The 18,097-nt window shown below is 44.6% G+C and overlaps 1 protein-coding gene across 1 annotated transcript in view; it reads right to left on the reverse strand.

Moving 5' to 3' along the window:
• LAMC1 (laminin subunit gamma 1) overlaps positions 1-18,097 on the reverse strand; it is a 126,386-nt gene that overhangs the window by 37,696 nt on the left and 70,593 nt on the right. Inside the window, exons 2-3 of the mRNA XM_032862676.1 lie at positions 6,660-6,964; positions 1,780-1,910 (exon numbers count right to left, since the gene is read on the reverse strand). Coding sequence (XP_032718567.1) covers positions 1,780-1,910; positions 6,660-6,964 — 436 coding nt within the window. The remainder of the gene's footprint in view (positions 1-1,779; positions 1,911-6,659; positions 6,965-18,097) is intronic.

An 18,097-nucleotide genomic window follows, 5' to 3' on the forward strand; every position in this document is an offset into this window, starting at 1 on the left:
AGCAGCCAAGCATGGAGGTAATGCAGAGTAAGGACCCTGAAGGCTGGTTACATGGGTTTGGGACCTGGCTCTGTGATTTACCAATGTCACTTAACCTCTGCGCCTAACCTGTAAGATAGGGACAATGACAATGTGAATTTCACGGGGTTATCAGGAGGACCAAGAAGCTGCTCTATTCATGTGCCCAGGACTGTGCAGGCACAGTACAAGTGAAAAAGGTGGTCATGGCTGTTATCTGTCATAATGATTTTAAAGTATCCCGATCTGAAGGTAGTAAGAAGCGTTCAGCACCTCACCACCATATGCAACTCCGGTAGCCTAATACTCCCTCAGGTTGTTTGGGGCAAGAATCCCCGAAGGAACCCTAGGAGCAGGTATAACCATAAACTAAGGACTCATGGAAATGGGCATGAATGCTAAAACATGCTCTAGTGCCCTGATGTTTCCCTCACTGGCTTCCTTGAAGACAGAATCAGGCCCAATGCTCCCCCTGCTACTCAGTAATACCTTTCAAACCTTCCAGAAACATCTACAGTGCACCAGGATGAATCCCAAACTCCTATCCCCGGCTCTCATCTCTCCCCGCCAGCTCCTATCCTTGGCAGGTACACAAGTTCAGATGTCTCCTCTAACCTAAAACAGTACACGTCTATCTCTAATCTCATCCTCTCCCTAAATTTGCTCATCTTCTTCATTTACTTCATTAGTAGTACCACCATTCTCCTGATCATTAAAGCTTAACATCATCCTTGACTGATGTCCTGATAATTCTTGCTTCACAATAAAATCCATCTGCCATGTTCCTTTCCTGTCTACTGTCACCACCCTAATGTCAGGTATTTGTCACCTAATACCCAGATCACAGCATCACAAGAAGAGAAATTCTCTTGATGGTCTCTACTTTCACCTTGCCCGTAGGTCATCTTCCTAACCGCTGTTTAGATAGTATGGCCTACTTCAAACAGTACACGGTTTCTCATGGATTAGAGTCTCGATCAGCTTTCACTCTGTCAGCTCTACAGATTCACAGAGGAGATGTTCCTTAAGCTGAGTAGATCTACAACCTCCCAGCCCTACACTTCTGCTTGTGACCTGCCCAACCCACACCCACCCACACGCCCTCCTTCCTTATTCAGATTCTGCCCCTGCTTCAGGGCCCCGCTTCGTCCCCACCTGCTCCCCACCCCAGCTTGACAGTTCCGTCTCATTTTCCAACATATGGCCTCTTTCTATCTAAAACACGTGTTTTAATTTTTCACATATTCACACATTGCCTGCCCCCCTTCATTTGTAGGATCCTAGAAGGTCAAGTCCTACTCAGCAGGTGAACATCTTGTGCTGCCTCGGTGGCTTCAGAGGGCCCGTCGCAGAGCTTTGCACTGAGGTGCTCAGTAAGGATTCACCCGGTGTGCTGATTTGACAGGGTTTTAGAAAACCTAATTACTTTGTTTCCAGGATAATGAGAAGGTCTAACAACATTATTAATGTGGTTGTAAATAAGTTGCTACATTCACTTCTAAACCAAAGCTCCAGTCACTTTCAAAGCTATTTCATGGTTTGGGGTGCCTGGGTGGCTCAGTGGGTTAAAGCCTCTGCCTTCGGCTCAGGTCATGATCCCAGGGTCATGGCATCGAGCCCTGCATCGCATTGGCTCTCTGCTCAGCAGGAGGCCTGCTTCCCTTCCTCTCTCTCTGCCTGCCTGTCTGCCTACTTGTGATCTCTGTCTGTCAAATAAATAAAATCTTGAAAAAAAAATAAGTCATTTCATGGTTTACTTACCTACCACCCACAGCAAAGTCAGAGATTGCATAGTAATAGGACTTGAGAACTTTGGGGTCGTTAAACACTTCATCTCCAAAAGTATTTAGCCGATTGAGAGTTACTCTGATGTCAGTGGCTGTTACCCATTCCTGTCAGGGGGGAGGGGGGAAAGAAAGAAAAGAAAAAAAAAAAAAACAGAAAAAGGTAAAGGGACTGAAGATGAGAGACATAAATGTGACAATATTTTTTTAAATTTTTCATACAGTTAATATATCATGTGACATATCCTCTTCCAGCATTAAATCTGCTATAATGCTCAATGACTCCCTTAATTTCCTAATATTTGTCTCCTTCTTGACTCCTCTCTTCTTTAATCTAAGTTGTTGTATCACCACTCAGAGTCCCAAAAAAGCAGGAATACTATTCATTTCTTCACAAGGCTGTTGAAAGGTTTACATGAAATATACTTCTAAATGCTTTGCATATGGGAGGGACTCAATACACATGTCCCTTCTTCTCCACCCTGTGTCCACGCCCCAAGTTCAGTCCAAGGAACCAGCACAGAGCTCATGGAACACCACGGTGGCACTGCTCATTGCCTCCTCCTGCCCATTCTGTACCATCTCTCTCTCCCTCCATCCCCAGTCCGCTACGGACAGATCTGGGAGAGGCATCCAAGTACAAAGTAATAAATTATTACACCGGCCAGAACCAGGCAGATGCAGTTTTTGTCTTGATTTCTGCCATAATGTCACTTCTCTGGGAGGCCTTCCCTGCCGCCCAACCTAGAATTGCTGCCCACCCCAAGGCCCTATTTCACTTGCCTATTTCATTTATAGTCTGCTTCCACCACCACAAGCCTACCCCACCCCACCTCCGCCACCACTGCCAAGACCGTAAGCCCCATGAGGGCAGGACTTCTTTGTTTTGTTGACTGCAGCTTCCCTGGTGCTCAGTGTACAGTAGGTGCTCAAGTAACATTTGCTGAGCAAATGAACACATCTGAAGCAACCACAACTGATTCAATTGGGAGGTGTAGCATAATGAGAGGGGACAAGAAGGAAAGTTAATGTTTTCCTCTAGGTTTTATGAGATCTAAGCCCTTATAATAAATGCCCTTTCATTGAGCTAATTTTAGTCAGATATTTACATCTGTGGTGGATTGTTAGAATAATGATTCCAGTGAATCATGTCTGCCAGCGTCCACACCCTGCAGAGTCCCTTTCCACTCTGATGCTGGGCTGGGGCATGTGATTTGCTTTTTGTCCAGGGGAAATGAACAAAACTGACACAGGCAGAAGTCTGATAAGCACTTGTGCCCCGAGACTTACCCTCTTGGAATGCTTCTGCCATCACCCGGGGAAGCCTAGTCTAGCCTCCTTGAAGCTGTAAGACTACAGGGGGAGAGAAACCCAGCCCCCAGCTGAGCTGCCAGTAAGGGAGCCCACACCAACACAGAATCATGAGAAATAATAAATCATGGTTGCTTAAATTCATTACGTTTTGTAGTAGTATATGACACATGACCACCCAAAGACATCATGTAAAGTCCCATCCTGGGAGTGCCTCTCAGCATCCCCCATGGGGATGCAACAAGCAAGTGCAAGGGCCACAGGCTCTGTGTTTTCAGAATTCTCCCTGCGAGACAGGGAGGCACACCCTTGATTAAGCAGCATGGCTCGAACCAAGCCAAACCCCTGGCACAGAGAGCAACCTACAGGGCTCATAAAAGCTAATCCCCGTGAAGCCTCCAAGTATAATTAGAAAGGAGAAGAGATGATGATTCCACTGCATCCAAACTTGGAACTCCAATAACAACTCCCACTCACGGCGACAATGCTAGGAATCTTTGAGTCGTCTGTAATGTAAATAGCTCCATGTATCTCTGTGTTTAATGCTTACTGTATCTCATATCTCCTTTGAGCTTCATCTTTATCACAGCTCTCCTTGAGTAAAAGCTTCTCAAGGGCTGAGTCTAAGCCATTTCTTTCATAACAGGTGTCTTAAAAAGAACAGGTTCTGGAGACAGTCTTTCTAGGTTTTGAATCTCAGTTCTGCTACTTAAATCTGTGTGATGTGGGTTATTGGATCTCTTCTGATAAACGATGTCGATGCCCCATCTATAAAATGGAGATCACAGAAGTATCTACCTGTAGAGTTACTGTGAAGGTTCAATGAGTAAACAGTATATAGAGTGTGTATATACATCTACAGTAAATATAGAGTGTGTATATACATCTACAGTAAATACAGAACACTGCTTGGCACATTATGGCACATTATAGTAAGTGCTATAATACATGCTGATTATCATTATTACTATAAATCAGCATATGCTCAGTAATATTCATATACAATGAAACCAGGAAGGGTCTATTCTTCCATCGGGGAGATCGCAGCTTCTGGAGAGAGGCACAGGAGGCAATGAGAGGAGAGGGTCATATCAGCTCAGCTGTCAAGTCAGTTATCATTGTGAAATCAGCTAACATCTGATCAGCGAGCACTCCTTGGCAAGTGGATATGAAAACCAGAGCTCTTATATCCAGAGACACATAACTAATGTTTTTGCATAATGACAGCAACTGACCAGATCTATTACAGATGGCCGTGACATTTCTACCACATTTAGTCTCACAAGTTCCTATGGTATAAAGAGTAGCAAACATCAGGGCGCCTGGCTAGCTCAGCTGATAGAGCATGTGACTCCTGATCTCAGGGCTGTGAGTTCAAGCCCCACGTTGGATGTAGAGATAACTTGGGAAAAAAACAAAAAACAAGACAAAAGAAAACAAAACCAGTAGCAAACATCAGAACTCCTACAGCTGGAGGAACTGCTTCAGGACAGGCTGATATGGCATCCAGTTAGCAGAGGTTCCAGAATACACCACAGTGAAGTCACGTAGGTCAATGCTTCCTCCTGCTGCCTCTACCGCTATCTCTGCTGGGTCATCAAATAGGATCATTTGCACAGGAAGCACCTAAGCTAGCAAACTGATAAACTTAAAAAATTTGTAGATCACATCTCCCTTAGACATTCAATCTTCTGTTTTTTAATCTATCAAGAAGTTATTCTTTCTACTCCTTATTCTGAACATATCTTACTACCATCGCAAGAAACACTTCACTGAAAGGTCTTTGCAAACCTACTCACTGCTCACCAGAACCTCAGAGTTGACCAAGCTCAAGATTCACGATCTCCCAGCAAATTGCAGAAATACAACAGAAGGGAAGAACTGGACCCACGGAGAAACATATTCTCATCTTTTGCCACTATCCAAAACCACGTGGTCAAATCACAGAGAGTCCTTGAATATAATAAACCTCAAGAGAAAGACTGAGAAGCCACAAAAGCACAAAGGGGCTCCTGGGTGGCCCTGCTGGTTAAGCGGCTGCCTTTGGCTCAGGTTGTGATCTTGGAGTCCTGGGACTGAGTCCGGCATTGGGCTTCCCCCTGAGTGGTACCCCGCTCCCTCTCCCTACTGCTCGTGCTCTCTCTCCCTCTAATAAATAAATAAATCTTTAAAAAAACAAAAAGGCATAAAGCCCAGAAGAATAAAGGAACTCCCTACTTCACCCTACTTAGAAATAACGACAGATTTTCATAAAATGTACACAGAGTTTGCAGACCCACATCCAGTCTTTCTCATCTGTCATTTCATACAGCTGCCCCCACTTAGACATCAGCTTCAGCCACACGACACAAGCATCTCCAATTCTGTGTTGCAGAAAGATTCCAAATTATGGTGTATAAAGAACATGGACACAGAATTCACGAGAAAAAAAGACAACTTTAATTCTTTCTGTGCTCAAATAGGGAAAGGTTTCTTTCGTGATGGTCGAGCACTGTACCACGGGAACCTACGTGTATCTCCTGTCACAGACACCAGCACTGTCAGGTGATCAGAAGTTTTTATGATTGACAGTAGTGCAGACGAACGTGGTCCACGTTCCTCTGCACAATAATGAAGGAAGATGGCATTCTTAAATGACTTGCTTCAATTGTTCCCCTTCTCAGACACTAAAAAATACTTCCTTTGGTCAAATGAAAGAGATAAGGAAGGCTGTGAAAATAATGGATAGATTCAGGGGGCGCCTGGGTGGCTCAGTCAGTTAAGTGTCTGCCTTCGGTTGTGATCTCGGGGTCCTGGGATCAAGCTCCAGGGCGGGCTCCCTGCTCAGTGGGGAGCCTGCTTCTCTCCTCCCTCAGCCCCTCCCCCAACTCTTGCCTACCGGCACATGCTCGTGCTCTCTCTCTCTCTCAAGTAAATAAAATAAATAAATAAAATAAAATAAAATAAATAAAATCTTTAAAAAAAGAAAAAGAAAAGAACAGGTAGATTCAAATACTCTCTTCAAAAGATCAGAAGCAAAATGTTTCCACTGCCAAGTAAAGACCCAAGTTTAAATTGTTCAGTTTTTTTTTTAACTTTTTTTTTTTTTTAAAGATTTTTTTTTTAGAGACAGACAGTGAAAGAGAGCATGAGAGGGGAGAAGGTCAGAGGGAGAAGCAGACTCCCCATGGAGCTAGGACCCTGATGTGGGACTTGATCCGGACACTGCAGGATCATGACCCGAGCCGAAGGCAGTTACTTAACCAACTGAGCCACCCAGCCGCCCCTAAATTGTTCAGTTTTTTTAAAAATTTCTACAATTTATATCCCAGAGTACACTGGCAGGTACATGAGAACACAAGAACATCACCTGGGTGGCAGGACCAAGCTGCTTTCCTTCACATACTGAGAATATTCAGGAGAGCAGAATAACGTCCGCCTGGAAGCTGCTACTCCTACCCCTTTCCCCGGAAGTGGGACCACAGGCCCCCACACAACAGTCTTCCCACCTCCTGCATGCACAGGGGAGAACTAGCGGGCTACGGAGTCGGCTTCTGGATCCATTACCTGCAGCACAGGGCTGTTGTCAAAGTTGTAGGCACTGGGCCTTCCTTCTAGAGTTGAAAAGGCCACATTGCCCCCAGTTAGAGGGGAAATGTCACTGAATTCATCTGTGCACAAGGCCTGCTGCTCGTCTCCGCCTGTCCTGATGAAGCCACGGTTTGCCTTCGAGTAGGTGTTCTCGCAGGAGCCACTGTAGTACTGGTAAGGAATCCAGGGCCCATCTTCCCGCGTGCGCTTGTAAATGGCGAAGCTCTCGGGGCGGCTGGTGTGGAACTTGAGGCGCACGTATGTGATGTCAAAAGCTTTTCCTGTGGGACAGACATGAAGTTGGTAAGTCATACGTATGAAGCAAAGAAATTCCCTCTATTCCCAGTTTGCTTAGGACCCTGACAAAGGACGGATATGCCCTAGATGAAGATGGTTCCAGAACCCACAACACATTGGTTGCTTCCGATAGGTATTCTAAACCTGGAAATAGTGAGCCTTTTCCCACAGACCGGACTAGTTACAGTTTGGGTCATAAGTTGGCTTATTTAAGACACGCATTGGTGGAATCTTGTTTGCCATGAAAAATGGTAGCACTGTACTTAACATAATTAAACAAAATCAAAATTGCATTAAAAAGTACACTTATTCTTAGTGCTGGTGCTTCAGCAAAAGCAATTTAATTTAAAAACAAAGTATTTGCCGGCTTTCTAGATGGGTCTTCTGGAAACTTTCAAGGTACTTAAAAACTCACTCTCTTAACTATTATGTTACTTCTTGATGCAGGAAGACTATCACGAGCAGTATTCTTCTACTTATCTACCAAGTTAAGAGAGGATTTCAGAAAGAAATAGAGAAAAGGAGTGATTAAGAGATGGGGCAGGGAGTAGAGCAGGAATGAAGAAAAAAATTCCTCCAGCAGCTGAACAAAGAAAAACAAAAGAGATAGAGAAAAAAGGAGGGGGTGGGGTTAAAGAAGTTGTTTGCATTTGTTCAAAGAAGAATATGCAAGATCCGAGCAAGGAGCAGGCAAGGATAGCAAAAGGGAGAGCCATTGGGCTACTGTCTCTGGAGGATGAACCACTCCTCAGACAGCTTGCTGGGGCAGCTAGGGCACAGTCTGATGGCTGGGGCAGCTAGCGAGGGCACAGTCTGATGGCTGGGGCAGCTAGCTAGGGCACAGTCTGATGGCTGGGGCAGCCAGTGAGGGCACAGTCTGATGGCTGGGGCAGCCAGTGAGGGCACAGTCTGATGGCTGGGGCAGCTAGCTAGGGCACAGTCTGATGGCTGGGACAGCCAGCGAGGGCACAGTCTGATGGCTGGGACAGTTTGGCTGCCAGCCAGCATGCCTTCAGGTGGGTCAAAAAGATAGAGCGCAAATGTTTTTAATCACCTTTTACTCTCCAGTTGGGTCTTCCCATCTCTGACAATATTTATTCTCTGCAACTTCTATGCTATAGTGAAGATCACAGTTTGGTCAGCAAGTATTTGTTGAGCACAACTACATGTTCAGTCCTATGCTATCTAGTTTGGAGGACAGGATGTGTTAGACATAAGAGGTCCTTGCCCTTGAGCTTACAGTCTTTCCTCCCCAAGGGAATTAATTCTGCACGAAGCACCATACTCATCCTCCCCTACAAAGCCCACAGAAGAGGAACCCCTGAACCCTCTCAGAAGGGTTGCCAAGGGACTCCTGCTAACCTCTTACTTCCTTGTGCCCACCCATCTGCAGGGGAGTGGGAGGGAGGGTCACATGTGGCCTGGAATCTCCTCAGCTCACTCTCAAGGGGCTGCCTGAGGGCCCCTCTCCTCTCCTGCGCACCACAATGCAAGACAGCGCGTCTGCCTCTGTGCCAGGGAGGCCTGCGGCTGTCCTACTACCAGATGTGGGACCACATGGATGAGTCCAGCTGGGTTGCAGAGATGGGGGAGGGGGAGAGCTGAAAGCCCACATGTCACGTGTCCACGTAAGTCACGTATTCCGTTCTTTAATCTTGTAGTATCCGCAATAAAACTAAGATGATGAGCTATACCTATTTCTTAAGTGGTCCAGATCTTAAAGGAGAAGTCTGATTAACTAACTCCCCCATACACCCAAAACACATTCACACACACACAATCTTGAACACGGAGGTGTGTGGCATGATGGAAAGAAGGCAGGACTGGGCACTGTGAGACCCGAGCTCAAGACCTGGCTCCTTCAGTTACTAGCTGTGTGATTTCTGCTCGGCCATTTTCTCCTCTGCAAATATGCGGGGGATGACCCCTGAGCCACCTACCTCAAAGAGCTGTTGGAAGGTCAAATTAAGATCTTGCATGTACCTGGTTAATTGTAAAACTGTATACACACATAAGGCATTATTCATAATAGAGTTTAGAAAAAAATTCCTGAATTAGGACCCTGGATATGTTCACATATAAGGGCCTGACTGTCCCAGGGACTATGTACAGTTGCCAGAGAACGGCATACAGATCTGGATCTTCTACCCCAGATGCAGTACAACAGTTTGCGGAGACACAGGTTTCGCAAATCCCCTTTATACCCCACCTGTTAGAAGAATGAAAATGTAACCTCTACCTCTTTACTGTATCAAACATGTTAAAATGTTACCCTTGAATGAGGGTGTGGATTTATACTGTAGCATCTATGGCATTCCAAAGACTAGGTAAGACATGCTGGAATGGTAAAACAATCGCGTTTTATTCAGGAACAGGTGGTTTGGGATGTTCAAAGGCTTCCTCACTAATCTGGGCGTTACAGATTACCCCTGCTTTTCTACTCTGTCTCTGTGTCTGACATCTCATTGTTCTTTAACAACTCAACCTGCAGGAGACTGGATCAAAGGAGAGAAGATAAAATGGAGCAGGGTGTACTGTGGTCCCCACACCAATCTGCACCACAGAGCCACCCTCTGAAAGAAGCCAGCTCATGTGGTCACTCTCACTGGTGCCACAGACCCCAGGCAATGGGTGGCAGGACATGAGGAAGCAACTTTGCTAGCGTTCAACTTGGAAGCAAACGAGTTTTCTGGGGCCGGCCCTACCTCACTAAGCCTTGTTTTCAGAGCTGCCTTTTGCACTCCAACCCCAGCCATAGTTGGAAGAGAAAAAGGGCTCTGTGGCCATGGGCAAAAGAGGCTCACACATTCCACAGGACAAGACAGCTACAGGCACCGCCCTCAGAGTTCAAGTCAATCCAGCAGTGGACACAGACGATGGCAATTCTGTGTGATGAGGGCTTTGAAGGGGGAAATGCACAAAGTTTGGGGAGCATGGAGGAAAGTCACCTAAGCTGGATTTGCGGCATCAAAGAACATTTTCTAGAAGAAGTGACATCTGCGTCCGGGACCTGAGGAACACAGAGGAGTTACCTAAGCAAACAGGGATCAGCTGTCCAGGCAAATGAAACAGCACGTATGAAAAGCCCAGAGAACACAGAGGAGCAATCACTGAGGAGTTAGAGTTGCGTACTACAGCAAGGACTGGAGCGTGGCTGGACACGGGCTCAACGGGAAGGAGCGCAGGCCGGGCCTGAGGCCACCTTCAAGAGCACCACCAGCCTAAGGGCAATGGCGAGCCACTGAGACATTTATACGGGAAATACGCAAGCAGATTTGACTTTTACTATTATTAAGATTTTATTTGAGAGAGAGAGAGAGAGAAAGAGAAAGAGAGAGGCAGAGAATGTGAGCCAAGGGAGGGGCAGAGGAGGAGGGGGAGGGAAGGAGAGAGAACCGCACGCAGACCCCACACTGAGTGTGAAGCCCGATGCCTGAGATCATGACTAGGGCTGAAATCAAGAGTTGGCCACTTAAGTGACTGAACCTCCCAGGCACCCCCAGATCTGACTAAAAGTCAGATCACTCAAGCCACTGCCACTGGGGAGAGAGAGAGGAGGTTGGAAGGGACAGGACTAAAAGTGGAGAGAATAGTGAAGAAGATGTGGCAGGAGTCCTGGAGAAGACAGTGGCTGACAGCTCAAATGGGGAGAAGTGAGTGGGTCTGGGTGAGGTGTCGAAAGTTGACCTCAGTAGTAATTTAGTAACCGATGGACAGTAAGGGGGAGAGGGCGCCATTTCTGAACTCCCTTCTACTTTTAGTCTGTGGACATGTTTCATGGTCAAAGCTCCTTGGCTGGAAATAAGATGGAAGGAGTAAAAATAATATTTAGTTTTCTCATTTAAAAACAAGCAGATGGAGAGTAGAACTGTCCACTGTCAGAGAGGACAGAGGAAACCTCCTCTGTCAGGATCTGAGTAGGACGGGAGGCGGGGGGGCGGGGGGGGGGGATGAGAAGAGAAGTTCAATTTTGGATATCCTAGTTTCGAGGTGTCTGTGGATCATCTAACAAGAGGAAATGTCTGGTAGGGAGTTGGAGGTGAGTGGTCTGAAACCCCAAGAGAGATGTCTGAGTCATATTCTCTCCATTCCAGCAAGGGTGCAGAGTGAGGAGAGAGCAGACTTTGGAGATTGCTCTGAGGGGCGTCGACATTTAAAGCACAGACTGTAGGGGAGGCCGTAGGGCCGGAGAGAGGACGGCAAGTAAAAGAGACAAACATGGAAACCAAGAGCATTTGAGGAGGAAGTAATCAATGGCTACTTACATGCTAAGAGTCATGTAAGGCAATGACTGTGATGTCCACTGGCTCTAAGCCACAAACAGGTCACTGCTGTACTCAGGGCCCCATGGACAGGGTGGGTGGGATTGAAGATCAACAGCAGATACGAGGCAGGAAAGCAGACACAGCGGAGTGTAGTCAATGACGTGGGGTTGAAGGGAAGGAGGACAACGGTGGGGTAGGATGATGGGTTCCAGAAATATTTCTCTTTCTTTTTTGTTTTTTTGAGATAGGAGGGAGGAGTCTGTATTACACGTTCTTGTGCTCAAGTCAATGGAAAGGGGTAAGGCTCGATATGGAAACAAGGCTGGGCAATAAGAACTGGCCCTGATCAGGAGAAACCTCGCACCCGTGCTTTCCAGCTGAGTGCAAACCTAAGTGACTGAAGACGTTTTAGCAGATGGAAGATGAAAGAGTTCTGATGACTTTATCTTTTCTGTGCAGTGAAAATCAAAAGTACCTGCTAAGGGGGAGAAGTTGAGAGCAAAGCCAGTGGGGAGTATCTGCAGAGAGGGGACAGACTTCATAAGAGCTACTGCAGAGGCCAGCAGAGGAAGCGGACCAGAGGAAAAGAAGACCTGCCAGACAGAGACAGGGCTGCTGAGACAAGGGGAGGAGGTCATGACTTTGTGCAGACATCTTTGTACAGGTGTAATTTTCAATGGTCCCCTTCTTTGCACCCCGCTTTATAGATAAGAGACAAGGGGACTGAAATTACTTCAAGGAACTTGGAATCTAATCTGAAAAAATTGGGACACCAATACAGAAGATGGAGAAGGGTCAAGTCTTGAGTTATCTAGCCACCATCACCTGTGGTCATGGATAATCAAGAGCTGGGAAACCAAGGAGCTAGGTTTCATTCCATTGAACAGCTGCCAGTGAGACCCTTCAAGTATGCTTACCCTCATTCTCTCTCTCCCTCACCATCCCTCCCTACTCTTTACCTATCCATCCTACTCATTTCACAGTGGACAAAGTAAAAAGGTCTAAATGGTAGATAAATAGAACACAAGACCAAGTCTTCTAATTACCAGTCCAATGATAGCTGGTCTACTATTTTTACACTGTGGGAGCATGTGGACATAGTATGACTTTAAGATAAAGAGGCCAAGACAAACAATGAAGAAAGTCAGCAATTAGAAGTCTAGAAAGTCTTCAGCCACTTGCACAACTAGAACATCTTCTGCCCTTTGCCTTGTATTCATGAGCCCGAAGACCAACCATGGATATACACACCCTCGGGAAAATATTTAGCTTCTGAATGTTCCATTGCATTTCCCCCTCCTCCTGCCACATTCCTTCCATAAACAAAGACTCAAGTACAGATGTTTAGAATGAGGCGCACAAAATTAACTAATACTTCCTGCCCTGCATCCTTCAGTTCGTGCTGGCTGAGGCAATGACAGGAGGGGAGGGGGCCGTCTGCGCAATGAGAAGCCAGCCTTTGTTCACGCAGGGCCAAGCCAAGGAATTCTGCTTAAGACTCCTACGTGGTGAAGTTATTTCTAATCTCTCTGAGTAGGGGAGAAACCCTTCCTGTCTTAGAATTGGCTTCAAGTACTGACTGCCTGGGAACATAAATGCTTCTCTGTTGTGTGCAGCTCCGAAGAATTCCATGAGGATCTTGTGAAACAGCCCCCTGTACAGTGAAGTCATGAATGACAATGGCTATATAGAATTTCACAGAACTTCAAAATGCCCTTCCATGGCCTGAATTCAATGAAGAAAACTAGTTCATTCTACAGTATTAAGTTAGGAGTCACTGATTCACTATTGTTCCCATGTGCTAACTCCTTAGAGTCAGAAAAGGACTGTTCTCCTTGAAGTCAAGCTTGATCTTAGCAATATAAAGCTTGTAATTAGGTTGTAGTACCTAAAGTCAGTTAAAGAGCGTAGACGTTTAGGCTACGCGATGGGATTCTCCAGACACAAACAGTAGTCACAGAAAGCAGTGATCTGAAAACGTTTTCATTTTTGTTAGTATAACCGCCGGTTGAAATAAGAGTTCCCAGGACAATGTGTCCAGCTGCGTACCAGCTGTTGTCATTCCACCTCAGCGGACAGATGGTACAAACACCGCCTGGCCAGTCAAGATGACCCAGGGCCAAGTTCATGCTGAATGTGGGATCCTCAAGTAGACACAGATGGGTGACCAGAAAGCAGAAAGAGGAACAGTCACACACAGAACATGTGGAAGTGACACGAGTACACGGAGTTCATGCCATCTGCTAGAAAACCCAGTTCTGCCTGCCTGCCGAAAAGCTCATTTCTATGGTCTAAAACTCATCCTCAAAATAATTTGATAATAATATTGTTTTCAATAACTTACTCTCCCCTGGCTTTCCCTTAAATGTCAGTGCTCCTCTGTCAGTCAGCTAAATGCCAACAGTGCAAGGGGACAATTCCATGTGAAGCACATCTCAGTCAGTGCAACTTAGGAACTAGGACAAGCAACCTGTACAGCTTTGTATAAAATAGTCATTTTAAATTGAATTTATTAAAGCAAATGCAATGGAACTTAAATTTGAGAAGTGTAATTGATATTCAAATGAATAAATGTTTCAATAGCCCCAACTTCCTGAATATACGTGATATCACCCATGAGCCACCGTCCTGACAGAAGGACATGCTGAGAATAGTGGCACCAGACTATGGAGAGTTCCAACTGCAAACTGTCGTGATGAAATCCACAAAGCAGGCGGACAAAGAATCAGTGAACATAATCACATGAGAGTTCTCTTCTTTCTTTTTTTTTTTTTTTAAGATTTTACCCATTCATTTGAGAAAGAGAGACTGCACAGAGGGAGAATGAGGTGGGTAGCAGACTGTCAGAGTTCTTTTAAAAGCTAAAATTCTAGGGTTGCCTGGGTGTTTCAGACAGTTAAGCATCCAACTCTTGTCTGGCTCAGGCCCTGATCTCAGGGTTGTGAGATCAAACCCGGAGTTGGGCTCTGTGCTCAGCATGGAGTCTGCTTGAAGTTCTCTCTCCCTTTCGCTCCCTCTGCCCATCCCCCATACTCTAATAAATTAATTGTTTGCTTTTTTTGAAAGCTAAAATTCTATACCAAAGCTGTTTACAAAAACAGTGCTATGGTTGTAACAATGAAGCAATGGGCGGGGGGAGTTCTGAAGCTGACTGGCATGATTTGGGGGGAAGATAAACCTAAAATCTTAGGAAAACTAGATATTTCCATAAAGTACCAATTCAAAATTTAAGCCAAAGAAGACAGTTCTAGTCTCTTCCTACCACTCCTCCTACAAACTAGCTCTTGGTGCTACTGGTGGTAAATAAGACCATGGCACCAACCTAGGATAAGAGTCCTCAGAGAATAAAATCTTCCTGCTTATATTACCCACCTGCAATACCCCAGAAATGCCACATACTCTCCGGCAAACTGAAGGGTCAGAAGCGATTTGGCGTAACATGCCAATTAAACATGAGATCAGACAGCCATTATCTGAACAGAGAATATCTGAACAGTCTTGGAGAGGACTTTCAAATAGGTACAAATTACTATTGAAGATAAACCTTTCCCATTATTTAGACACAAAATAAACTTATCCTAATTTGTATATCTTTATAATTTTATTTGAAACTTTCACCAGAAGACACAAATTCCCAAGTAAGATTCCAAGCCAAAAACTGGGCCTATGCCTTATTAACCCCAACCTCATGTTTATAAGACTCAACAGCAGCCCTAATTCAGGCTAGTGGGTCACAGGCATGCCTGCAATCCTTGAGCCAAGCTAAAGGAATGAAGCCAACATTTACTCCCACTCATCCAAAAAGAGGCAAAAAATCCACTCTGCTGAACAACAGAATTCCAACAAGGAATTGACTGACAAGTGGAATTTAATGGAATTCCATAGGGAAAGTAGTTAACTATAATACTAAGGAAATAAAATCAAGACATAACGAGGCAACAAATATACAAGGTGCAAGGAACCCATACTTTAAAAATGTCTAATTGTTAAGATGTGAAAAAGAAAAAAGACACCATGATTTTACAAGAAGCTTAATTCTTGTTCTTTAATGTTCACACACTATTGAGAACTGACTAATTTTTGGCTTTCATCAACAGGAGAGTAAAACTTGGTAAAAGAAGAGTGAGAAAATCTGGGAGAGAAAAGATCCTAATCCACAGTTACATGGTACGATGACAGACAAAGACGAATCTAGTAAACCCCTCCCCGCCAAAGTCATAGGAAGTTGACCAACAGTGTATTTTATTTATTCAACAACTACTCGCTAGGTGAATTTAAGCGAAAGTCTACCAAGCTATTTGGAATACTCAATCCTTCATTTTGCTGGAATGCCTTTTCTAGTTTCCAGTTTCTTTAATTCCTAATAAACTTGCCCCTTATTCCCCTAGATCAATTATATTTGTATAATAGTAAGAAAGAAGAAATAGAAGAAATAACTACAGATACCATAAAATATGTTAAAGGCTAAAATATCTTTCTCAATTTTCACAATTGTTTGATTTCCTGCCACAGCCACCCTTTAGGTCAAGGATAATAGCCCAACTGGTCTTAATAATTGCAAGTCCAAATCCTTCCATTCATTCAGCAAATACTTAGCGAGCACTGGTGCTCAGGTGGAGAATCAGACAGACAAGGTCCCAAAATTGTGGGGATGACAGCACAGTAGGGAGTGGTGTAGGTAAGGGATAAATGACAATCACACAACAAAAATGTTGTGTGTTAGATGATAAATGACACCATGAAGAACAAAGTGGAGATGGAAAGCACAGAGAAGTGCCATTTATAAATACACTGTCATCAGACACCTGGCTAAGGGGACATTTGAAGAAATGAAAGAGACATGGAGGGAAGAGCATTCTAGGAAGGACAAGTGCAAGTACCCTAGGGCAGGAGAATGCCGGCAAGACCTAGGGAATGGTGATGAGGCCGGCGTGGCTGAAGTAAGAGCAAAGAAGGAAAGTGTAGGGGGAATGTGGTCAGAGAAGACAGGATTGGAGACAGTGAATAAAGACAATTTTCCAAAGTTCTTCTGCTATCAAGAAATAAGGTGGTAGATGGAGGAGAGAAGAGGGGGTTCCAGGAGAAATTGCTCTTTAAGGTGGGAAGACAGTGCATGTTATGTCGATGGGAAGGATCCATTACAACAAAACAGTAAGGCTCTTCCCCAGTGGTGGAGATGGATGAGAGTGTGTAAGGGACACCCACTCTGGTCCACAGTAAAGTTCTTTAAGACTTCTCAAAGACTTCCCTCAAGAGAGAATAAATAATGGAATTAACAGGGTTCACTGTAAGTGTCTAGATTTAAGAGCTATCTGGTATCCAAACGGTTCAAAACCACAGGAGCTCTGAAGGCCACTCCCCAGTAGAGCCAGCCCAGGGTAAGCTTTCCTGCTACAGTAGTCCCACCACTGGCCCATGGTAAGGACAGCCTGTCAGAATCTGGGAAAGTAGAAAACTTCTGAAAAAGTGAAAATTGTTGCGTCTCATCCCCAGAAGTTCCATTTTTACAAGTTCTGGGTGAGTTCCCAAATCCGTATTTTCAAAAGCACCCTGGATGAGTTTTATGTATAATTAACTACATTGGAGGAATATTGCCCGAATGTCAACTCTTTCTTATCTCGGTTCTCACCCTTCAAAGACTTGGGCAGGAAAAGAGTTCTGAGCTTGGTGCTGCCCTACGGAATGAACTTAGGCACCCATGAGTGGTAACTGATATTCACACGTCAGAATTTCGAGGTGAAATTTATTGCAAGTGTTAACTGTGCAGGCATGAGCGGTGAAGCAGAATCACAGCCGTCTTTCTTAAGACACATTCAGACAGTACACTCATAAGGGCTGATCACTTCCCCTCCCAGGAGCCGGGTGACTGGACTAGCTGAATCCAAACTCCCCGACATTTTCCTCCATGCCAATTTCCTCTGCTGGCCAATTTGTACCCTTGAGGGCCCACTTCCCAGGCAAGTAGAAATACACTGATTTTTGAGAAAACTGCCTGCTGCTGGGGTTTCACAGTGCTATTCTTTCCATGCAGATACTGGTCAAGATGCCCTTAAACCAAATTCTCCAACCCCTCTTGCTCCTGTACTTCCTTCCTCCTTCCTTCTCCGGACAATTACTAATACTTAATAACAAAAAAAACAGCAATTCTCAATGGCAAGAAGCAAATCTGGAAGCCAATAATTCACTTCTGCTTCGGTACACTCAAAAAGATAAGATAAGAAAACACTTTTTCTGCTTTGTGTAAAAGCCTAGACTTGTTTCATCCAGTCTGTGTCAATAATGTTGGCATTTTTCAGGGAGGGTGTCACGTTCTGTTGGCTCAAGACCAGTGCAGAAAATCTTTACTTCTCAGAGAAGAAATTTCAGGTACTAATATATATATTGATATATAATGTAATATACCATATATATATACACACACACACACATATATATATAGAACTATATAGTAATAATAATAGTAATAATTATATATATGTGAAGAGAGACTTAAGAGCAAAGTATCAGGAATTCATTTTGATATTGGAGAGATGGAGAGGAGCAGGGAGGGAGGAGGAAAAAAGGCAAGGGAGAGAAAAGGGGAAGATACAGACTGACTGAGGAAGTAAAAGAACAGTATCAATATCAAATTGATATTCTGGATTTTCCGTACTCTCAGAGTGTTCACATCTCATCTGCAGGGAGTGCTTTTTTTTTTCATTTCAGAAATACTTTGAAGTAACTGATCCCATCTCCTTCCAGACTCCAGCCTTAGGACACATATTTAGTCATTTAGAACCCAAGGTTGACAAACTATAGCCTGCAGACTAAATCTAGCTATTTTGTAAATAGTTTTACTGGAGCAAAGCCACG

The sequence above is a fragment of the Lontra canadensis genome, unplaced genomic scaffold (genome assembly GCF_010015895.1).
Source record: "Lontra canadensis isolate GAN:19392208 unplaced genomic scaffold, GSC_riverotter_1.0 scaffold24, whole genome shotgun sequence".
Lineage (NCBI taxonomy): Eukaryota > Metazoa > Chordata > Mammalia > Carnivora > Mustelidae > Lontra > Lontra canadensis.